Source organism: Lissotriton vulgaris, chromosome 6 (genome assembly GCF_964263255.1).
Source record: "Lissotriton vulgaris chromosome 6, aLisVul1.2, whole genome shotgun sequence".
Classification (NCBI taxonomy): Eukaryota; Metazoa; Chordata; class Amphibia; order Caudata; family Salamandridae; genus Lissotriton; species Lissotriton vulgaris.
Genome location: NC_141694.1, coordinates 542,789,878 through 542,814,345, shown reverse-complemented (window position 1 = coordinate 542,814,345; position 24,468 = coordinate 542,789,878). Strand labels below are relative to the sequence as shown.

At 47.5% G+C, this 24,468-nt stretch overlaps 1 protein-coding gene across 2 annotated transcripts in view; it reads right to left on the bottom strand.

Annotated features, from left to right (window-relative positions):
- The window catches only part of TTK (TTK protein kinase), an 848,854-nt gene that overhangs the window by 508,085 nt on the left and 316,301 nt on the right, over positions 1-24,468 (bottom strand). For both annotated transcript variants that reach the window (XM_086926546.1, XM_086926547.1), the window contains exon 11: positions 17,891-18,075. In XM_086926546.1, coding sequence (XP_086782672.1) covers positions 17,891-18,075 — 185 coding nt within the window. The remainder of the gene's footprint in view (positions 1-17,890; positions 18,076-24,468) is intronic.

Genomic DNA, 24,468 nt, shown 5'->3' with positions numbered 1-24,468 from the left:
AGTCGAGTAAATATAAATCGGAGTAACCCGATATGTTCTTATGATCTAAAAGAGCAAATCCATTGGTGTACAGGTGGTACTGTGAAAAATGAATTTAGTTCAATCTAAAGACTCCTGCTTACGTAGTTTGATACCAACAGCGTGCATCTTGGTCATTGTAGTGTTTAAGTATTCAAGGCATATATCCCCCTGAAATAACCGTATATTTCATCCTCTATAATCCCGAAATCTTTGGTTTACCGGTGCACCATGAACTAGTATTCGCACATTGACACTGCAGTAAGTTGATACTCTACTATACTTGTCGAAATGCCCAGCGTGCAAAGACTAGGTTTGTTCCATACAGAGTTTCAATAAAGTTATCAGCACTCAGGAGGCAAGCGTCTAATCCGACATTCTGACCATGTGATGCAGCGTCGGAAGTATAGTAAAAAGAGGTAGGATTATGCCTTTGAGCAACCTTCTGGGTCACTGTGAGAGGCTCCACTGTTTGTTAACGAAGGTAAGCTGTGACGCCCTCGGCCCATCGACACCAACGCTAGTCCGTTAGTTGCAGCCGTTTTTTGCAGCCGCATTCACCCCCTTTCTTCTCCGCACAGGGCCAGATTACAAAGGCCCATGCTGGGCGAATATAAAGATTGGGCTAAGTCGAAAGCCGCACACAGCCCTGGTAAGCCCATGTTGATGGGAGCCTTTTTGTATATCTCTTAAATAGGTCGGTTGTACACGCAATTAATACGCACATTTTCCTTCTTCTCTCAGGAGCATACGGACCCTCACACGATTAAATAGGCGAGTGCGAGCTAGTATAGTAGAGTGAGAAGTCAAAAATCTGATCTATACAACTGCTGTCACATGAGTTGTTTTTTTTGTCCCTCGTCTAGTGTTTATCCGTGATTTGTTTCCGTCCAACCCGACCTTCTCACAAAAGGATTCCAGACATATAGGTATAAGGTACGGTTTCTCCACCGGCCGGTGGTGTAAGTTAGAACAACCGAATTTGTTGTTACAGTTGTTTTAAATTAGCATGTATGTTTTTTTGTCTTGTAGAGATTGTTGGTCATGAGGAGAACCCCGTAATCGGGGGTTCGAAACGTGTCTACCTGACTGGCCCTTTGGCAATTTTTGAATAATTAGAGGATTCTGGTTTTTGATATAAGGATTTGTTTCCAAATGACAGTAATAACTGAGTAGGACTTTTAATTAAGAATCGTGTTTCCATCTACATGGTCGAAAAATCAGGGTTTTGACAAAGGGTCATTTTGTATTATGTTTGTATATATATGTGGGTTTGTATGAATGAGGAATGAATGGATTGGCCAAAATGTGGGTAGGATGTGTTGTAATCTGTTAATGTTATTGTTCATTCGAAATTTTTATGTTATGAAATTGTACTGTGATATATTTGTTTGTACATGCACAAAGAATTCGTGACATTTTTCAAAAATTAAAGAAATGTTCTACTAGTGAAATAAATGAACAAATAAACTAGTGACGTAATTTATAAAACGGAGCGTTATGTTTGATTCATAAAGGTACACTAAAAAATATAAAGTCAAGTCCAATATTAGCAATTGTGCTGTTCTTTCATTACATTGGGCTTAGCCTTACTGGTTTATAGCCACGACCCTGTATCATTTTTTCGACTCACAATGGCGTCAGGCTTCTCCGGTGATGAGACAGCAGACAGCTTCGATGAACAAGCGCTTCCAGGGAGATGCGACGAAGGCTCGCTTCTCAGGCGTTGCGATGATTTCAGCTGCGGCAGCGACATGCTTCTTCTCGATGCGTCGCACTTCCAGCAGCACGCAAGTGTCTGGAGTCAGAATTCACAGAAAGGAAATTCAAGAGGGAGCTTAAGTCTTTTGTCCCTGAGACTTCAGCGGGACAAAAGCCCAGTTCAAGCCCTTGTAGAATATTCTGTAGATGAAAGTCCTTACAAAGTTCCTTCTCCTTTACCTTTGCAATGAAGCAACCACTGCAAGCCAACCCAGCAAACAGCACACTGGCAGAGGGGCAGTCCAAACTCCTGCAGCTTCCTTTGTTCTTCTCCTTGGCAGAAAGGTTTCTTGTTCCAGAAGTGATCTAATTTCTTGGGATCGGGGTCCCAATATTTATACCCCAAAATCCTTTGTTCTCTGAAGGCATAAAGGCGCTTCTGCCTAGTTCAAACCAGTTCCTGAGCACTTTGTTTACACTATTCCATTCTTCCTTTCACTGTGCAGGGCAGAGACATCAGCCGCCCCACAGGAGGTGGAGCCAGGACAGAGTATGGAAGATACAGCTCTGGAGCACTCTGTTGACATGCTTCCTCCGCTCCTTTCACAGTGCAGGGCAGACACATTAGACAAGCCACAGGGGGTGGAGCCAGCATTGTAGAGGGAAGACCCAGTCCTATTCAGGTCCCAGGTGCAACTCCTCCCTCCCATCTAGAAGCAGAGCTCTCTATTCACCACCGGGCTGCCCCAGGCTGTCTCCTGGAATCCCCCAGCCCCAACACTCACAAACCCAGACAAGGAATACACAACCCAGCAGAGGTAGGCTCAAATGGTTAGGCAAGCAAATACCTATTTTCTAAAAGTGGTATTTGCAAACATAGAATCTTAAAATAAACTTTATTAAAAGATGTATTTTATTATTCTGAGTTCAGGCATACTAAATTCGAATTTCTACCATGTTCCCCGAGTCAGTTAGGATTATCTCCCATCCCACAGCATTTTCAAACATCGACTGTGGGAGATAGGTATTAGAGGAAGGGCCCTCGGTTGGATTGAAAACAATCTTACTGACCGCCTCACCACTGTACGAGTCGACACTCTGATCTCAAGTAGCCGCCCTGTAACTGTGGGGTACCCCAAGGATCGATTCTTAGCCCTTTGCTATTCAATGTATATCTTACCCCGTTGGCGAAGATCATCAACTCATACGGTTTTGTAACAGTATTGTACGCCGACGATACCCAATTGCTTATCACATGTGGAACGAATTACTCTGGTACCCACTCTCGTTTTAAAAACTGCATGATTGATATTAGCAACTGGATTAGTAACGACAAACTCCAATTGAATGCCAGTAAAACCAAAGTCATTCTGTTGGGCAATGCTGAAAAATCCTGGTCGCAAGACTGGTGGCCTCCTGAACTGGGAGCATGTCCCTCCCCAAAACCAGCAGTACGTAATCTGGGAATAACATTAGACTGTGCCCTATCCATGAAAAACCATGTAAATCAGGTCGCAGGAATCTGTTATGGTAACATGCGTAATCTTCGGAAGATCTTCAAATGGCTTCCTATTGAAGCCAGGAAACCTCTGGTACAGGACCTGATCATCAGCCATTTGGACTATGGCAATGCCCTGTACGCCGCACTCTAGGAGGACCTGCTTTCAAAGCTGCAGACCCACCAGAATACTGCAGCCAGATTGGTTCTGAATCTTCCTCCCAGAACAGCCTCTGCTCCATGCTTGAAAAAACTCCACTGGCTCCCTGTTCGTCTGAGAAGCCATTTTAATATCTTGAGTAGGACAGAAGACTTTGTACAACACCGGTCCTGAATATCTTCGAAAGAAACTCAACTGGTATGTACCCAAAAGACCCCTACAGTCCAGTAACAAATCATTCCTGATTCAACCACGTGTCCGTACCTCCCGTAATGGCCATCGTTCCTTTTCCTATCTTGCTCCTTTGCTTTAGAACAAATTGCACCCCCATCTCTTATCCATCACCGAACACAAACAATTCCGTAAAGCTCTCAAAACTTGGCTGTTTTCTAAAATACCTTCGAGACTTCCCACAATAGTTTCTAACGTGGTCTACCATTTTTGCTGCAAGCGCCTTGAGAACTTACGGTGAAAATGTGCGCTATATAAAAACTTGTGACATGACATGGCATTATAAGAATGTAATAATCTTAACTGCCCATTCTGGCCTATGAGAGCAGGTAGCCTAAAATAGTGAAAAACAAAAATGGCTGTAATTCACTATTAGAACATGCTACACACATCAGAGCATGTCCTACCTTATACTTACAATGCACCCTGCCCTTGGGTCTACCATAGGGGTGTCTAATATGAAGCAAAGGGAAGGTTTTAGGGACTGGCAAGTGGGTGCACTTGGCCAAGTCGACATGGCAGTGCTAGACTGCACATAGGCCTTGCAATGGCAGGCCTGAAGACATACTTTACAAGCTGCTTCTGTGGGTGGCACAACCAGTGCTGCAAGCCCACCAGCAGCATTTGATTTACAAACCCTGGCTACACATGGTGCACTGTACTAGGGGCCGACAGGTATATCAAATAACCCAATCATGGAATCCAATTAGTATATTAATTTAACATAGGGAGCACTTGCACTGTGGCACTAAGTGGCACAGTGCCCAAAGCATAAAACCAGCAAAAACATTTCAAAAAGAGAGGAGGCAATTCGTCAAAATGGAAGGGAGACTCACGCCAATGATGTCTGGTCTAACAATACACATTAGTAGTGCTCAAGGTTTATGCAGTGTGGAAAAGCAACATGAAAGGACGTCTTGTTGGGCAAGCTTAAATACTCAAAAGATACATGGATAAAATGAGACCCCAAATTGTGCAGATGATTTTCAATCAATCAGGTATTTGTGAAGAGCATTACTCACCCGCAAGGGTCTCAAGGCGCTGGGGGAAAAGGTGGGGGTGGGGGTTTCGCACGGTTTTGTCTCACCCTAAGAGCCAGGTCTTGAGGAGTTTCCTTAAAGCTTGCAGTGTGGGGGTTTGTCTGATGCGGAGGGAGTTTGTTCCAGGTCTTTGCAGCAATGTACGAGAAGGATTGCACTCCCGCTCTGCGTATGCGTGTGATTACGGCTAGGGCAAGGTTGGCGGATCGGTGGCTTCTGTTGGGTGTGTAGAAGGAGATTCTTTCGTTGAGGTATTGGGGTCAGATGTTGTGGAGGGATTTGTAGGCATGAATTAGGAGCTTGAAAGTCACTCCTTTCGACAGGGATCCAGTGGAAGTCTCCTAGGGGTTGGGTGATGTAGTGTCATGGGATGCAGAGGACAGGTCTAGCTGCGGCGTACTGGATAGTCTGGAGTTTGCGGAGTAGAGGTTTTTTATTCTGGCGTAGAGGGTGTTTCCGTAGTCCAGTCTTCTGGTTATGAGTTTGCGGGTGACGATTCTTCTGGATTTGGGTGGGATCCGTTTGAAGGTCTTGCAGAGGGTGTTGAGGCATGTGGAGGCTACGGCGTTGATCTGTCTGTGCATGGTGAGGGAGGAGTTGAGGATGATGCAAAGGTTGCGCACGTGGTCTGTGGGTGTAGGAAGATTGCAGAGGGTGGAGGGCCACCAGGTGTTGCGCCATGCTGAGGGTGTGGATCAGAGGACGAGTACTTCCGTCTTCTCTGTGTTGAGCTTTAGACAGCTGTAGCTCATACAGGAGGCTCATTCTGGCCCTTCTATCGAAAGCAGGCAGAGTCAACTGTTGATGCGATTTCAAATGACTACCAATAGATGGACATCAGTGAATCAATACTACTGAGGCCGCACCAAAGCCAGGAGAATGTTAAGTTTATTTCTAAAGAGCACTCTCACACGCAAGGGTATCCTGCTGCTTGCTTTGCATGAATTGCCTATAAAGCAATTCACATGACCTTATTTTCGTATTTGAAAACGCACACAAACCTGTAGGCAGCAAACGACAAAAAACAGGGTAAGAAACTACCTAATTTGAAAAATCCTTCCTACTGCCCCTCACCCTCTCCCACCAAAAAAAAAAAAAACCAGAACATTCAACAGCCTAGCTGCAAAACTGTTGAACTCTATTCCAGAACACATGAAACTAAATCTGAGTGTTTTGGCATTTCAGAAAGTCCAAAAAAAGGTCTTAGGACTATACTTCCACAGCTGAATTTCTCGCTAATTTCGCCCTGCTTTTCGCACTGTTCATAGTTTACTAGTTATAGGTAAAGCACTTTGTCTCCCAGTGGCTAGGATCATTCTTGAAAAATACTTTAAATGACATCCTCTCACCCTTTGAAGTCAACATCTGCTTGAAAGAATCAGCATTTATTGTTCTCAGTAGTTGTGAATAAATCCAGTTTTGGGGGGTCCTATTAATGGACATTCTCTTCCACCAGTTCTTGGTTAAACTCCCCTTCCTAATTGTTAACTGAAGCCCTACTGAGTATATGCCCATGAACTGCCTACTCCAGGAATGTTTTCCGCTGGCTGTGAATTGCAGCAATTGATGGCCCAGTTCCAGATATGTTATGATTCCTCTGAAAGTAATTGGAGATTAGCTATTCCTTGTTTACATAACATAGAAGAGTGCCGTCTGTTCCTAGAGGAATTGCATATTTGTTTAATCTTGGGAGTAACAACTCTAGTTCTCTTAAGACAGCTTTGAGTTCCAAGATGTTTATATGAAGCTGCCTCCCTGTTTGTGTGTAATATTAGCCTTTGGCTTCCAGATCCTATAAGATCACACCACAAATATTGTACAAATTTCCCAAAATCACCAAGAAACACCAGCTTACAGTTTTATGGTATTTGCTGCCCTAAAATTAACAGACTGGGAACTGGCCCTTTAAGGTCACAAACATGTACCACATGCTGCCTTTTGCTACCACATTCCAGTTCTTAAACTAGCCAAATGGTTTGGTGAAGGGAAAAAAAGTCAGCAGAAGAGCGAGATCCCGTTTATTATTTGCAACTTGAGTTACATGGGCATTTCGATGGCTGAAAGTAACAACACCAAGCACACAGTCTGTGAAAATCTGCTGAGTGCCCTATGCGCTCAGCGCTGTAATGATGGTGAGAGAGCCCAGAAGTCCACCACTATGGCCAAATGAGCAGGAGAGGGCTAGGTCGCACTAAGTGGCAGAAGGGACTCGCAGCATAAGAGGAGGTAGGGGAGGAGCAGCTGGACATACATGAGTCACGGGCTGAGCCTCCCGTCGCCTTTCATTTTATGCACACAGGCAGGAAACATTGTAAAGCATGCATTGGGCAATGCAAGAAAATATGCTACAACCAATATAACTGAAGGAACAGTTAGTGGTCCACACAGGAACCAATTAAAAGCCAGGAAAGAGGGGGGGTGGGATGTAAACCCTTTGCAGGCCATACCTAAAAAACAAGCCTAATCACCTCTTAAAATGAAGCCTAAACCAAGCAAATATCCCACTTGAAAAAGCCTGAATGGCGTTGGAGATCAAAAAGTGCAAAAAGCCTAATAAAAAAATACAAGCAACAAAACGGGAACCACGGAGGGGGAGGTAGCAGTAAAAAAAGCAGCAGTAATACAACTGTGGCATCAAGAGTAGGTGGGAGGAAGAATGCTATATTTGAATGTAAGCAGTTAAGACGCTTGAAGCTAAACACGGACAAACCGTAACGGAGCAGGAAACCAAGAAAAAAAATAGACCCCAAAGAACAGATAAAGAACAATCGCGGAATGAAACAGGGTGGCATAAGTCCCTGCTCTGTGGGAGGAACAGAAGAGAGAAAGGAGGGACAAAGAGGCAGGACTGGCCACTAGCGAACAAGGATTTTTAAAGGATACTGACGAACAAATAAAAAGCAATGACAAGAAAGGGGATGGACTTGAAGCGTACAGACTGATTACAGCTTGCGCTGACTAGCTCGACCTAAAAAGGAGGGACAGAGGAAGGATTAGCCATTAGCAAGCAAGCCTTTAACAATTAAATGGACAAATAAAAAGGCAGTGGGTAGGTTGTAAGCCCACAGAGTAAATACAGCATGTCTCAAAGAGAAAGTGCATGCGCTGCCTAGTCTCAACCTAAAAAACTGTCAACAGTCTCACTGTGGACAAAGAAAGTAAACAAATGTTATTATCTAACAGTTTTTTTTCCCTTTGGCTTGTTAAATTGACATTGCTGGTATCACAGGCTTTTTGTAAATTTGCACCTAAAAAGAAATACCTGAAAACGCTAAAAGCTGCAAGGTCTGGGTAATGGGAAGTTAATTTCATAGGGAAATTTTCCAAGATCTGCAATATTAGTCTAAATGGCACAGGTATTCTTAAGAGCTCACATACCTTTCTCTGCTATCGATGAAACTTTTTTGCTGTACTAGTAGTCGATGCTTTGCTAATGAGCAAAATCAATAACAGTGCCCACTGCTACATTTCCTGAACCAACTTTAACATTTGGAGAATGTGTGTCCCTCCATGCTTCTATAGGTAGTACACTGTGGTCATGCTGTTGGTGCAAATCGTTACAACCTTGTCTCGAATCAACATCAGAAAGGACTAGTTGTACTGCCCTCAGCTCTAATACAAAGATGTGAAATCCAGGGTGAACCAATGGGCCTGACTCCTAAGAGAGTTTGTGTCTGGTCCCCAACCTTATTGGGTGTGGGGTCTACAAATGATCTGTCCAGTGATAAATGTTCCTTGTCCCACCACTGCAGAATGTGGCAAACACTGGGCTCCACCAACACTAAAGCACAAGTTACTTACCTTCGGTAAAGATATATCTGTAAGAAACAGTAGTTAGTATTAGATTCCTTACCTTAGAATATCCCCAGGAGTCAGTCTGGATCCGGAAACTTTTGCGTAGCAGTACTCCTGCGCATTGCTAGGCGTCGTCTGCGGCTCCGTTTCCGTCGTCAGCGCCGGGATGACGTCGCCAAAGTACTTAGATGCCGCCCTCGCGCGCTGACATCCGTTCTTATACACAGCTTTTCCTCTCCAAAAAAGCAGAGCCATGATAAAAACCAACACTGGTGCCATGAAACTAGGGCACTGAAAAGGGATGACCTTAACCCTAGATATCGGTTTGAAGAACGGGGAGGATGGTTGGGGCAGTAAGGAATCTAATGCTAACTACTGTTTCTTACAGATAAATCGTTACCTAAGGTAAGAAACTTGTGCATCTGAAAGAAACAGGTTAGTATTCGATTCCTTACCTTAGAATAGATACCCCAGCAATACCAACACCGGTGGTGGGTCTGCGAACCAATAATCACACCAGAAAGTCCTGGAGAACGGAACGGCCGAAAAAGCCATCTCTCCGGACTTGGCTGTCCAGACAGTAGTGTCTTGCGAACGTGTGCAGCGAGGCCCACGTAGCTGCCTGACAGATGTCCTGCAAGGGGACTTTCTGACCCAGGGCAGTAGTAGCCGCCGTGGCCCGAATGGAATGGGCACGTAGCCCCACAGGAGGCTCCTTTTTAGCCAGTGAGTAACAAGCCTTGATGCACAAGACGACCCATCGGGAAATGGTCCGTTTGTGCACTGCCCGTCCATTCTTAGCGCCCACGTAACCAACAAAGAGTTTGTCATCCACCCGGAACTGGCGTGTGCGATCCAGATAGTATGAGAGCGCACGTTTTGGGTACAGACGGTGGAGCCGCTCTTCCTCTTTCGAGGGATGCGGAAAGAAGTTGGGCAAGGTGATAGACAGCCCGATGTGGAAGGCTGTGACTACCTTGGGCAGGAAAGAGGGTCGCGTCCGCAACACAACTTTGTCCGGATGGACAGAAAGGAAAGGAGGTTGTGAAGAAAGAGCCTGGAGCTCACTCACTCTCGTGGCAGAGGTGATGGCAACCAGGAATGCAGTCTTAAGAGTGAGGAGACGAAGAGGACAGTCATGCAGTGTCTCAAAGGGAGCGCACATCATAAGTCAGAAGAAGATTCAAGTCCCACTGAGGCATCACGAAAGGAACAGGGAGAAACATATGAGTGATGCCCTTCAGGAACCTATTTACAACTGGGGACTTGAAAAGAGAGGGCTGATCAGGGAGCCTTAAGAAGGTGGAAATGGCAGAGAGGTAGCCCTTAAGAGTGCCCAGAGCAGAGACCTGCTGGGCAAGAGAAATAAGAAAGAGTAAAACCTCAGAAAGGGGGGCAGAGAGTGGATCCACAGCCTTTGCTGTGCATCAAGCCACAAATTTGTTCCACCTGCAGGCGTATACCGATTTTGTGGAGGGACGCCTGGCTGCCAGAATCACATCGCAGACTTCAGGAGGGAAGTCAAATGGCCTCAACTATCGCCGCTCAATCTCCACGCATGGAGGTGGAGGCTGGACAGGTTCGGGTGGAGGACTGTCCCCTGCTGCTGTGGCAGAAGGTCCACTTGAAGAGGCAGACAAATCGGGGTATCGACTGACATGCTGAGTAGCTCGGGATCCCAGTATCTTCGTGCCCAGTCCGGAGCCACAAGGATGACTTGGCCCCGGTCGCGCCTGATCTTCTTCAGCACTCTGGGCAGAAGTGTTATAGGCGGAAAGGCGTACAACAGACAGCAGCTCCACTCGTGACGAAAAGCGTCTCAGAGCGAGTGCGGCCTTGGAAATTCCAACACGCAGAATTGATGAGATTCCGCGTTCTCTTCTGTGGCGAATAGATCTAACCAAGGCTCTCCCCACTGCTGAAAGAGACCTTGCGCCACGTCCAAGTTCAGATGCCATTCGTGATCCATCATGCACCGACGGCTGAGTTCGTCAACCCTGGCATTCAGGGAACCTGCCAGGTGTTAAACCACTAGGGTCACGCCCTGATGTTCCAGCCATTGATAGAGGCGCAGAGCCTCCTGGCACATGGTCCACGATCCCAACCCGCCCTGTTTCTTGGAGTACCACATGGCAGTGGTGTTGTCCGTGAACACCTGCACTACACTCCCCCGCACGGAGGGGAGGAATGCTTTCAGTGCAAGCAGGATGGCCCGCAGCTCCAGAAGGTTGATGTGGAGCTGGTTTCCGCCTCTCCCATGTGGCCCCCCCAACCCAGTAGGGACGCGTACATCACAACTACGTGCTCCAGTTGGGGTAAGGAGAGGGATCTGCCGCTGACCCAATTGCAGCCCATGAGCCACCACTGCAACTGTCTTGCAGTGCCCTCCGAGATCAAGATGTGGTCGGACAAGTTGCCCTGATGCTGGGCCCACAGAAACTTCAGGTTCCACTGCAGAGCCCGCATCCGCCACCTGGCGTGATGCACCATAAGGATGCAGGAGGCCATCAGCCACAGAAGCTGGTAAGGCCGAAGGGGAGCACGGTAAACTGAAAGTGCTCGTGGACTACCGTGAACCGCAGGTAGCGCCAATGGGCCGGCAGGACGGGGATGTGAAAATAGGCGTCCTGCAAGTCCAATGCTACCATCTAGTCTCCTGGGTCTAGAGCAGCTAAGACCTGAGCCAGCATCGTGAACTTCTCCTTCCGGAGGAAGCCGTTGATGTTCCGCAGGTCCAAGATAGGGCGTAGGGCCCCCTTTGCCCTTCTTGAGAACCAGAAAGTAGTGGGATTAACAACCACACCCTACTTCTGGCCCCAGAAAGCGCTAGATGGCCCCCTTGGCCAAGAGGGCCGTAACTTCCTCTTGCAGAAGTTTCAAGTGATCCCTCGACACGCGGTGGTATTGCTGTGGCATGGCTGGAGGGGTCGCCTCGAAGGGGAGGGAGCAGCACCTTCGGACGTTTTGCAGCACCCACCTCTCCGATGTGATTTCACTCCAGTGGAGGAGGTGATGGCAAACCCTGCCCCCCACTGGCGTTAAATGGACTTGAAAGCTCGGAAGGCTTTGAGGCGGATGCTGCAGGGGTGCATGTGGACTGGCCTCGCTGTTGTCCCCTGGCACCGCCACGGCGGTTACCACGTCCGCCACCGCGCTGAATGTTAGTCTGCGGCCCGTGCCTGGCAGGACGTGTGGGGTGCCCCTTCCTTGGCCACGAAAGAAGCGAAATGCAGCAGTTTGCTGGCCCGGGGCCGACAGGCCCAAGGACTTGGCCGTAGCCCTGGATTCCTTGAAACGCTCAAGCGCACTGTCTGCCTTGTCGCCTAAGAGGCGACGGCCATCAAACGGCATGTCCATAAGGGTGTTCTGGACATCAGCCGAAAAATTGGCGGATCTCAGCCAGGCGTGGCGTCGAACCGCCACCGTTGTTGCAATCGCCCTGCCTAGCGAATCCGTGGTATCCAGCCCACATCGAATGGAATACCGTACTGCATCTCGACCCTCCGCAAGGGCTTGGGCGAGTTTAACCCAGGCCTCCTCCGGGCATTGTGTCAGCACGTCTGCGGCCGTGTCCCAAAGAGAGTGGGTATAACTGCCCAAAAGGCAAGTGGTGTTGACCGATCGCAACCCCAATCTAAGTGAGGAGAACATCTTTTTTCCGTACTGTTCATACCTTTTGGACTTTCAATCAGGGGGAGCTGTCGGGAATGCGGTCTGGGAATTAGAGGCCTGGATAAACAGGCTCTCGAGGGAAGGGTGGGTGGACAGCAAACAATGGTCGCCCGGGACCGGGCGGTGGCGTCTGGCCACGTTCCTATCTACAGGGGGACCTGTAGCGGGCCTGGGCCAAGTGCCCAACAGAACGTCAGTTAAGGCCTCATTGAACGGCAGTAGAGGCTCCGAAGAGCTTGCCTGCGGTTTGAGGACCTCAGTGAGGAGGTTAGTCCTCACGGCCGCGACGGGGAGCTGAAGAGACAAGGCCTTGGCTGCCCTAGTCAACATCACACTGTAGGCAGCCCCCTCCTCCGTAGCCACGATAGGAGGGGAGACAAATCCAGTGTCAGGCGAAGTGTCCAAACCACTGGCCTCCCCAAGTTCACTTGCCCAGTCCTGAAAAGACTGGCACTCCTGTGCCAGAGGGTTCTCAGACCCTCCCAATCCACCTCGACCTCCTTCTTCTGGTACTCCGGTTCAAATGATGGGGCCGGATCATAGAAGTATTGCACTTCTCTCGACGTCGAATGCGGCGTCGATCGACGCCGTTCCAATGCCGGAACGCAGGGGGATCGGGGACGACGTCTGGGGACGGCGTCGGGGGCGACACTCTAGGAGTAGACGCCGGCGGAGGGGTCGTTAGGTCGACCAGCGGCGACCCGGATCTGGCGGCTTGGGCTCCCAGTGGGGACCGCGGGGCCCGAAGGCGCCGCGGAACCAGACTGAGTGAGCGACTTATGGCCATGAGGAAGGCATCGATCTCCTCCGGCATTGCGTTCTGTCCAGGGACCGGCGGGTATGGAGCAGGCCGCGAAGTCTGTGGCTCCGGCGGGGCGGTGTTGCCCGAACCCCCAGCCGCATCGCGCGAACGTCGGGGGAGACAGAAGAGCGGTGTCGCTTCTTCGACTTCTTGTGCCTCTTACCCGAGGACTTGAGCCCAAAGAGTGTGTTGACTCGCTGAGCTGTGAGGACTCCGGCCCCGCAACCGGTCCCTCGACCTCCTCCTGGACTGGGACCTTGAGCGGCGTTGGGCCGACTGCCGGAGCTCGAGGCGCTTACGGGACCTCTCCCGCCTAACTTTCGACGTCAAGGCCCGGCAGTCGGGGCACGACTTGTCATCGTGGTCGGCCCCTAAGCAATACAGGCACCGGCGATGGGGGTCGGTAACCAACATCAGTCGGCACAGGGTTTGAACCCGGGAATCCCTACCGGCACCGATGGAGTATTTCGACTCAAAAAAACAATCAAAAAGGATTGAAAAAGTTTAGTCAAAAAATGACTAAAGGGTACCACTTTTTCCGGATCGGCGCTTGTTGGAGCGGAAAAAAGAAGAACTGACGTCAGCGCGCGAGGGCGGCGTCCAAGTACTCCGGCGACGTCATCCCGGCGCCAACGACGGACGTGGAGCCGCAGACTAAGCCTAGCGACGCGCAGGGGTACTGCTACGCAAAAGTTGTCCTTGGCTACTTGCCCAAAGGGGGATTCTGTAGAATCCAGGCAGTCCATTTCTGAAAATATGCCCAACTCTTATCCAGTCAGTGCCGGATAGGTTTAGTTGATCAAAAGGTGTCACATGCCAAGCAGGGAGGCTTGTTGTAGACCCTTGGTAAACAGGAATGGCCTAACCAAATGTTAGTCTTAAATGGGTAATTTATTATTGCAAGAGGGACAAAATTTACATTGAGTAACCTTCATACCCTTCCTCCAAATGAATAATTTTCATACGACCTACTTCTTGGTGTTTGACTCGACATGTCTGTGCTTCATCTTTTCTTGGATTTCATGCTTTTCCTCCCTGGCTGTCCAGTGGTAAAATGGTGATTGAGTACTCTATTTGACCGAAGAGAGGATAATACAATTGATAATGCAATCGAAAGTGGTGTCTTTGTCAAGTTACGTTGATGGCTCAAATGGAGGTGGGTGGCACAAGTCACTTTAAAAAACAACTTGCAATCATCCAAGCTCAACACTTTTGCAGGAGCATGTACAGCACATGATCCACAGCTGCGTGTGCTGCAAACCCCACTTTTTTGGCACACTGCTCAGCAAATACGTGTAGTTCTTCTAAAGAAGTTGGTATAAATAATCTATGGTAAATTGTGATCAAAACAGATAAAGCAGAGTCTGGTGGCTCAGTGGACTAATGCGTCCACAGTTGAGGCCTGTGTTCGACCTTATGGTCACAGATTCAAATACAGACGGGTCCGCTCAGCCTTTCATCCTTCGGAGTTCGATAAAGTGAGTACGAATGAGTAAATACCTGTTATTCAGTGCTAAAATAGCCTTCTGGGTGAACACGCGCTTTACAAATACATATGTTGTGTTATGATATGCAAATTCAATACTTTCTAATAGTAAGGAAGAGGAAGCCAAATGTGATTTGCATTCTAGTACTAATATGGGAAGGGATAGTTTGGAATAAATAGGGTTCTCCTGAATAAAACTTTGGTAGATTTTTCAGTTTAACATCATAATGGAAAAAAATAAATACTACAAACATCCCTATACCGCTCCACTGGGTCTTGCACGCCAGAGGTGACCGACATGGCGAGGGTCATTACAAATAAGAATTGCTTTCACATTCATATTTCAATGACTGGAAGCACCAATTATTTTGTTCAATGCAGTTTAAAAAAAAAAGCTCAATATTATTTTGCACTATTTCAGTTCTGATGTAAGCTGGAAAAGGTGAAGAGTCCGGCTGACGTGCCTAGCAAAAGTTTTTCCATTCAACCCGACGCTTATATAACTATAAGAACATTTGTGTTAGTGATGGGTGACAAGATGGAACAAATATTTAAATTATGGAATGAACATATGCACTTTATGAATTAGTTTGTTTAATCTGTCTTTACGATGTTAATATTGCTATTTATGATGTGGTAATTGTTGCAACAAAATTATTTTTGAAGAATACATATGTTACTTTTTTGGACTTGCTTTTTATGTGATGTAACTAGAGGATTTTAAGATATAATATGACATGTAAAGTATGTTGACTTATTCTGGCTATTAGAAAATGCCTGATTGTATTTATATTCAAGATTTATATGACGGATGTGGATAGTTAGAGGCAATTTTCTGCGATTTTAACACAAAACTCCGGCCTCCCTAGTTTGTTTCATTAATCAAGCTGTGGTTGTTTAATTTTGATTGAGGCAGCGAACTATATGACTTGCCTGTTACAACTTTTGCCCAACATCTTTTTGATGGATGTTAGTGAATAGAGTATTGATGTGAAAAGTGTTACTGTGAGCAGAGGGTTAGCCAAGTATATGGCTTATCTGTGCATAAAAGGCATTCAGTCAAATGTTCGTAAAGTTTGTGTTTATTGCTGTAGCAGTGATTAATGTTCTGTGGTTAGAGGCATCGGTATAAAAACTAGCAAAGGAGATGGAGTAATGTGTTTACACCACAATAAAGTACAATTAGACCCAGTAATCCAGACATATAAATAAGCAGAATCTCTGCAACATTTTAAAGACCCGACTACGCCCACTGCTGTATCTATAGACTAAACTAACAAAATAACAATTGGAAAAGATATCAAAATTGGTACAGTTGGGGAGGAGCCTAGCCTGCAACCATGATGGCCGCCTAAACCTTCGGCTCCGCCGACCTTCTCGCCTTTTTCTTGAATCCTGCAGCCCATCCTGCACCTGAGCAGAGTTTTTGGAACGGGGATGCGACTCTGATCCCAATGGTGTGTTTCCCGGCGTGTTTCTGGCGGTACTGGTGGTGAAACGTCCTCGCTTCTTCCCCGGCCTCTAATGGCTGTGAGACCGGGTCTTTGTGCGTGAGGGACGGCCAGCCCCGGCCACAACAACAGCGGCCGTCGCAGACGGGGAGGAGTCGGTCGGCCGGAGAGGGGTTGCCGCACTGCGCTTCCCACTGCGGAGATTTAATCTGCCCTGCGATCCTGCACGCTTGGAAGGTATCGCGGTTGTGGGGATTACAATGTATCAGCTTCCCCGCTTATAGACGGCCCGGACAGTCCTTTCATCTCTCCCTGCGCTGTGGTGGGAGCCATTTTATGCCTCGCGTAATCGGAGCCTATAACTGAAGACCCTGGACCGCGATTGAGGGTCCAAGTGTTTGCCGACATCGAAACAGTACTGTGTATGGTGACGGAATGGAGCCTGCTGCCATTGTGCCTCCAGCCCGATTGTACTTGGCGGAGTGTCGGCGGGGTGATCGGCTGGTCGCATGGGACGACGGCGGTCAGCTTGGAGGGCTATTAAATGCCCGTGAGCCTCGGGTGAAGAGGCATGCTGCATCCTTTCTTCCTGGGGCACCGCTGGGGATCAGAGATATTCTGGGTGCTCTAGGTGTTTTGCGAGCTGCCCTACATCACAATGCCCAGGACCTGGTGAGCCGGCTGGATGCCATTGCAACTGATGTGCCCTCGACTGGCCGTGATTGTTTCCGAGTGCGGGGCACTGCGCCACACCCAGCATCCGACCACAGTGGACTGCCTACCCAGGTACATACCGGGGCGTTGGAGGACCAGGATTTCGATACCGACACGGTGCTGACCGCAATGGTCGTGAGGAGGTCTGGTGATTGTGGACTCGTTCAGTGGTTGGGGTATTGTTTCCCGGCGCCATGTCCGGCGGCTTCTTTGTGGTCTGATGGCGTGACTCCCCAATCCTTCTTGGAGCTGATTTTGTCGTACCGGTCCGCCGGCTTTGGGGGATTACTGTTCTGCACTGATCCTGTTTGCATCGTCATTGACCACACAGCGTTGGTTTGGGCAGACTTTGGTGGACAGCTTCCTATTCTGCAGTGGCCATCCCGTTTGCATGTTTCATCCAAGATGGCGGCTGGACAGCTGGACTCCGTCGACGCACTCGATCGCAAGGGGCAAGGTTGAGGATGTTTTCTTGGCTGCTGTTGCTCGCACTGCTGGGACTATGAGGGACAGGCGGGACATTGACTGAGTTGAACGTTGGTAATTCATCGGCTTGAGGGTCGGGGGGGCGGGCGGCTGAGAACACACACGTTGGTTGTCTTCCTCCTCCATCTTTTCTTCTCTCTTCACTTCTTCTCTAACTATATTTCGGGTTCCTATTAGGGCGACGGGCACACTGCTGGGGGGAATAGGCCACGGCCTTCTGCAGGGGTGCGGGGTGGGGGGTGGGGGGTTGGTTACTTTGTATCTTCTTTCTTTCTCTTCGGTTCTGTGGCCCCTTACTTTACTTTTTCGTTGTCCTATTCTCCGGGAATTCTATGGCGCACTTAGTTCTGGTGGGGTGGGGCACTGGTTTGTTTTGTATAGAAATTGCGCTTATGGCTGTTCAGTATTGCTTCTTTCGCCTCCCTACTCCCACCTTAACTGTCCATTTGGTCGCCTTTGTTTGATTTGATAAATGGCTGTAGACTTCGAAAGACTGCTCGCTGTTGATCCTGTGCATTAGAATCCCAAAAGTAAAAAGAAACCTCATTTATCCTGGTATTCTACAATACGAACATTATCCTGAGCTACAACGGGGTAGTTTGGGGATGTAATACTGTATGTTTATGATCTTGTTGCTTTGCATGCCCGCGATTGTATTGCTATATGTACAATAAAGGTTTACAAAAAAAAAAAAAAGAATTGGTACAGTTATGATCTAGAGAAGTACAAGTATACTAATAAATAAACCAGTAAAAGATACTTTAATAAGCTAAAATAAAAACCAGGCATCATATTTGTAATGTATAAAGCTGGATGTGTATTTAAAGATACAATACCTCCACAGCACTGAGAGGGAATACACTTTCTGGAACCTTCCATGCAGTTTCAACAGGATTCATTTTAAACTGTTCTGGATGCTCACTGCTGTGGCTTGGCTGAATATTTTGGGCTGATCCGCAAAGTTTCTTTTCTTGGTGGTTTAAGTCAGGATTATGTACCTCAACGTCCATCATTTCCGTTTCTGCATAAAAGCCACACAATTTTCAATTATTAGAATACTCATATTTTAAGACTCTGTGCAATTTATAATGGTCTTGTTTGAGATTCACACTTACTGTGGATGCTAGCACAGCTACGTGCTAGCAGCTGATGCTGTGGCAATGATGCATTTTAAGAAGTAGAGTCATCCGAAGTAGAGTATTTTCATTTTGTGCACAATCATAAGAAAACATTTGACGGTCTCTTTGTACCAAATTTTCAACAACCACTTATTGGATATTGTCTTGTTTTATCATTGAAATATATTCTACTAAATATTAAAAAATTAAGTGTTTATTTAGCAGTGATAGTATGACAAAACTGAGTTGTTCATAAAAATAGAAAAAAAAGCCAAGCCCATCATACATTTCCATCCACCATGGTAGCTGCACTGAAGTCTTCAAGCTGGAATATTGCACTATTTTTTGCTATCACTGACCTACAGTTCAGTCAATAGATCAACATGTTTACTCGCTGCACTTTTCAAACATAATTGACTATGCTTCTCAATCCTAGTCTCCTGCCTACGTTACACCTGCAGAAAGACCTCATGATAGCTCTGCTAACAATTTTAAGTGCATCTCTTTACAGTACTGGGATCCAAAGATCCTTGTCCAGTACATAAATAGAGACCCTTTCCCATTTCTTTCCTTTCTTTTGCTATTTTACGGCACTGGAAAGCGCATCGTTACCATTTGAAAGGTTCTGCAGTGCTTTTCAAATCTGGGCACGAATTACAGTTCTGGGAGGCTTCCTCTACCTGCTGCTTCAAACAATTCAGGTTGTTGTATGTTTTATAAGTAAGCATGTGGCAGATATTGATCAAAATAACTGGATATGGATGAGTCAGTGATGGTGGAATTTGAAAAAAGGAAACAAAACATACCTTAGAGAGAAAACAGATACTTGTGCTATCATAGAAACACTTTAAAATTCACCATATAAAGCCACCTTATAAAACATCCAGGAGAAAAACATGAATCCGAACAAATGTTGTAAAGAAAAGGGGACCCCCTACCATTGATAAACATTCCGGAGAGAGGGAAAATAACTATTGCATTACAACCCCTCAGTCCCCCACCCCCGCCCAGCAACAATGTTAAATTAGGTAAATTCCGGACTAGAAAATAAACTCAAACATGTACTAAATCAACTTTGTTAGCATTCAGCATCAATGCAATGATTCATGGAAAACAGGAAATTGAGACTAATATAAATAAGTATAAATATTTCATACTTCAAATGCACCTAGGGATGCATCATCATACAACATTCACTCCTTCATTTATACTCCTCACTCTTATGGAGATCTACAATAATATTGCACGGTACCTAGCAAACAGTATAATACATCATTAGTTTACGTAACATCAATTTGGGGAATTGTTTCATCAAGTTTCCATATCGTTGATAACACAGATGCTATGATTAATACTCTCTGTAGATGCAACAGCTGAGGCTTAAATTATCGATTATCCTGTGCCTTCTATCTTCATCGTGCATTTCGGTGGGTAATCAACTTCATCAACAAAGCCATTATCAAATTATATGGTAAAAGGTTCCAAAATTGGGCAGTTACATCGATTGCGAGATGGACTAAGTGGAATCATCTGCAGGAAATGGAGTTACTCGAAAACTCACAGGTTGTGAAGATGATCTGGTAATCAAACCACGTTTGGAGAAATGGACCCAGGACTTATTTATGTCAATGGAGGAGCCAGCTCCCATCAGGTCTGCTAGAAGCTGATGCTCCGTGACGAACCCTCTATCCAGCCTCCAAATCAGCATTTTTCATCGCATTGCCAACCTTCCTCTCCCAAGTTTCCACAACCAGAACTTAGACTGATCTCACAGAGACTATTTTCGCCCTTCACTGATCAGTCTCAGCTGAAATATCTGCTGTGACGTCCCTCCCTCCGAATAATCCAAGAAGGTGCCCGGAGAGCTGCAAACAAGCGCCTGGGGCTGAATGAAGTGCACTGTATTGCCATCGGCCACCGCTCCAACCAGCAATCTAACCCCCCACCCCTCGACCCTCACCTCAAAGTGCTTGTTGACCCATCTTGCGTACCAGCCCTGCTAACATGGCACAGTCACTGCTGTAGTGGGAGAAGAACTCTAACACGACCGGCAGAGTCCACGAGATATCCAGCTGACAATCTCTTGAGACTGAGTGGGTGAATGTATAAACAGCCATATATGATCCCAATGTAGGTTTTGAGAGTCCTAGTGGCGCCTAATTCTACCCTCTATAAAACTCGGAGACTACTTTCTAACAAGAACTTACTGAGCCTGACCCTAAAATGGCACCCAACAAGGTATTTCCGCCAGTGAGGGACAATGCCCCATTAGACAATGGGGGTCCCGATGTTCTATTAGGATAATTGGCATAGCTGAGTAAACAAACCAATAACCCAGAAACATTCCCAGCTACAGAATCATTGAAATCAACTAACTTGCCTGACTACAAGATGGCAGCAAAACTACACACCCTTTCCTATCCTGCCACCCTTGCCATCTTCACTCGCCCGTCTCTGAACTCAAGACTTTCGGTCTCATCCTGATCCTCACTCTTAACCAGCAGAGTCCGAACCACATGACCGATTCCCGGTGGAGCTGCTCCGCCAGCTATAGGGGAGAGACTGGTTCTGACATCGCTATGGCCGTCACCTACACAGCCGTACTTCGGACATATGTCTCGACCCTGCTCTCCCTGGCCTTTTTGAATCTTGATTCTTGTGTTCGCTAATAACTGCTGTATTGAATATGTAATCATTCTGTAGTTTAATTGTGAATATTTATGTAACTGGTCACACGCTGTTTTATGTAAAGCGCTCCGATACCTCTGGGTCTAGCCAGCGCTATATAAAACTCAAACAAATAAATACATTAAAGAAAAAATAATCAGCATTGTGGTCCACATTTCATGTTCTGGTCCATCATTCTCATCCTAAGATTCATCCCCACGTTCCTCTGTGCTCAGTTACACATACAACTCCAGTGATGTGGTCTAAGAGGCAGTAAAAGTTCACACGGGGTGAAAGTGGTTGACAAACTGGCAGTCGGCTGACATTCAGGCACAAATAGATTTGCAAGCCTTGTGAAAAAATTCTCTATCATTTCTTGAAATGTTTGGAAGAAACCAACAGGAACCTGCCCCAAGTGTAGTTCTAGTGGACAGCGCATTGCCCTGGCGAAGCTGTGTTGCTAGTAAGGCTCATATCAATTAAAATGGTCAGCATCTTCATTGAGGTTGCTCATAATGAATTTTCAACTGCTGCAGACTGTACACCAATTAAGGCTGCTCCTCATCTGCATCTCTTGAAAATCATCGTATTCTCATCATTTTTTGATATGGATACATGGGTACCTTTAAAGGTAAGAAGTGATCAAGGTAGCTCAGTGTTACTTCAGATGATGGCAGAATGGAAATATGGCCAAACCCAACACCTAGATGCAGACGGAATTACTGTTGGAGAAACTGCAGCTGGTTCTGCTAAAACACCCGTCAAAGATGAGAAGACTGCTGAAGAGGGGGTGACCAAGTAAAACACAGTGAAAGTCAAATACAAAGTGGTGAACATTAACGTCAAGGAGCCCCATTAAAAGGGCTACTACCACTAAGGGACATTAGATGATGCCAATGAGGATGAGGTGATCGGCAACAAGGCTGATAAACACAAGGTGACAGTCTATGAATTAGTCATAGGAGGAGAGCTGGTCAATGAGAACAGCTGAGGAGCAGAAGTCTTGATCATTTTCTTCAATAAGGCGGTCAACCACTGCGTAGGCAGGGAAGGTGATACGAGATCTACAGCAGCTATTTCTACCATCATTTTTTGAAGCACATGACGAATGGAGGTTGCATCAAAAGAGGCAAACTGACTTTTTGTACAGACAGATTCATGAGGATATTAATTTATTTCAGTGAACACCCAAAGCACCTCCAGGTGCTTCCACATCTGCACCTTTTTATTCAAATGTTCTCAAAGGAGCACTTATCACAGGACCATCTCCTAAAAGGAGGGCATATCTCTTGTGCTCAGTAAACAAAGTGAGGCACAGAGTCTGTCACACAGAGTTTTGGATGAGAATGATTTGCAAGTGTCGCAGTTTGATGCCTTACATTTCGGATGGAGGTAGTATAAGTACATGGGGTGCTAATAATCACCGTATTTATAATGTTCTTCATACACCAGAAACATTCTACTTTAAAGACGGAGCGAGTAGGAGGAGAAGTGGGACAAAAGCAACTAACAATTTAGAGTCAAACGTTTTTATTTGCGGTCAGTTAGCAATAAACATAGCCCAGCTGCCTACATCGACTCGCCGGCAGGGCGTAAGCAAGTAATAGTTATACACAGCAGTCGGACCTACAGCCCGGAGGGCGGTCCAGCGTTGTAGAAGCCATAGGCACCCCCGCCGGCACAGCGATATCCGCAATTTTCTGAGGAAAGAAAATCAGCAAGAAACAAAACAGGAAAACACGAGAAAACCCCTCTCACCCCACCCTCCCTCCAACCCCTCCTAACCGAGCCCCCCCAAATCCCCCCCCCACCACCCCCAGCCACATCAACCATCAGCCATGAAAACAAGCAACACATCCATACCCCCGATCTAGGCATATCCATCCCAAGAGGCTAGGATTCTGGTACAGCACCCACCGGCTCCAAAGGAATAAGCTGCAGGACCTGAAGGTACTTTGGGCAAGTCACTTCTCGGATCTCTTTGGACAGGAGCCGCAGGAAGGGAGCCCACAAGGTAGTGTATTCAGATCCTCTACCATCTACGTCAAGTGAAAGGCGCTCCATCGCCAGAGTATGCCACAGGCGCATCAACCAATCTCGCATCTCCGGTACATCAGGGGAATCCCAGCGCGCCAGCAGGACCTGACGCGCAGTCAACAGTCCCAATGCGATTTGTCATCCTAGTGGTGTGCGCAGAGGGAAACAGTTGGGGGACGGAAGGCCTAGCAACTCGTGTTCAGGGAGTCTGGGTAATGAGATCTGGAATGCTGCGTCTAGTTCATCGAACACCATCTTCTAATACCGCTCCAATTTGGGGCAATGCCACAACAAGTGTAAGAGTGCCCGACATGCCGCACCCCCTCCAGCAGAGACTAGATTTGGCCTTGTCCCAGGATGCTACGCGCTGTGGTGTATAGTATCAGTACGTCGCCAGTTTATATGCCGACTCCGTACCCGCTGTGTTAGCTTTTGTGTGATGTGCGCGATAGAACACCTGTTCCCACTCCCTATGCGAGAGCGGACGCCCAAGTTCCACCTCCCATCGCACCTGCGCTTTTGTTCGCTGCTTTCGCTGGTCTCGCACAATCATGGCGTAAAGCTCTGAGATACAGCACTGATCGTTCTTTTTACGCATAAGCCAGTGCTCGGGCCTTGGTCGTGTAGGGCTTTGTGTGCGTGGGTGAGGAGGCGGAAGGTGATTCTTTTGTTGACGGGGAGCCAGTGAAGGTCTCTCAGGTGTCCGGTGATGTGGCTGGTTCGTGGGATGTCGAGGATGAGTCTGGCTGAGGCTTCTGGATCCGCTGGAGTCTCTTCTGGATCTTGGCGGTGGTACCGGCGTAGAGGGCGTTGCGGTAGTCCAGTCGGCTGGTGACGAGGGCCTGGGTGACGGTCTTCCTGGTCTCGGTGGGGATCCACCAGAAGGTCTTCCGTAGCATGCGTAGGATGTTGAAGCACGCCGAGGAGACGTTGTTGACTTGCCTGGTCATGGAGAGGGAGGAGTCCAGGATGAAGCCCAGGTTGCGTGCATGGTCTGTCGGTTTGGGTGCGGCGCCCAGGGCGGGAGGCCACCAGGAGTCGTCCCAGGCGGAGGGTGAAGAGCCCAGGATGAGGACCTCCGTCTTGTCAGAGTTCAGTTTCAGGCGGCTGGTCGCCATCCACTCTGCTACCTCTTTCATCCCTTCGTGCAGGTTGGCTCTGGCGGAGGCGGGGTCGTTGGTCAGGGAGAGGATCAGCTGGGTGTCGTCGGCGTAGGAGATTATGCTGAGGTTGTGTTTGCGTACGATGGCCGCGAGGGGGCTCATGTAGACGTTGAAGAGGGTGGGGCTCAGAGATGATCCTTGAGGGACGCCGCAGATTACTTCGGAGGCCTCTGACTTGTACGGTGGTAGGCGGACTCTCTGTGTTCTTCCGTCGAGGAAGGAGATGATCCATTCCAGCGCCTTGTCCTGGATTCCGATGTTGCTGAGGCGCTGTACTAGGGTGCGGTGGCAGACCGTGTCGAATGCCGCGGAGAGGTCTAGGAGGATGAGGGCCGCGGTTTCTCCATTGTCCATCAGGGCTCGGATGTCATCGGTGGCGGCGATGAGGGCGGTCTCGGTGCTGTGATTGGCTCGGAAGCCGGACTGTGA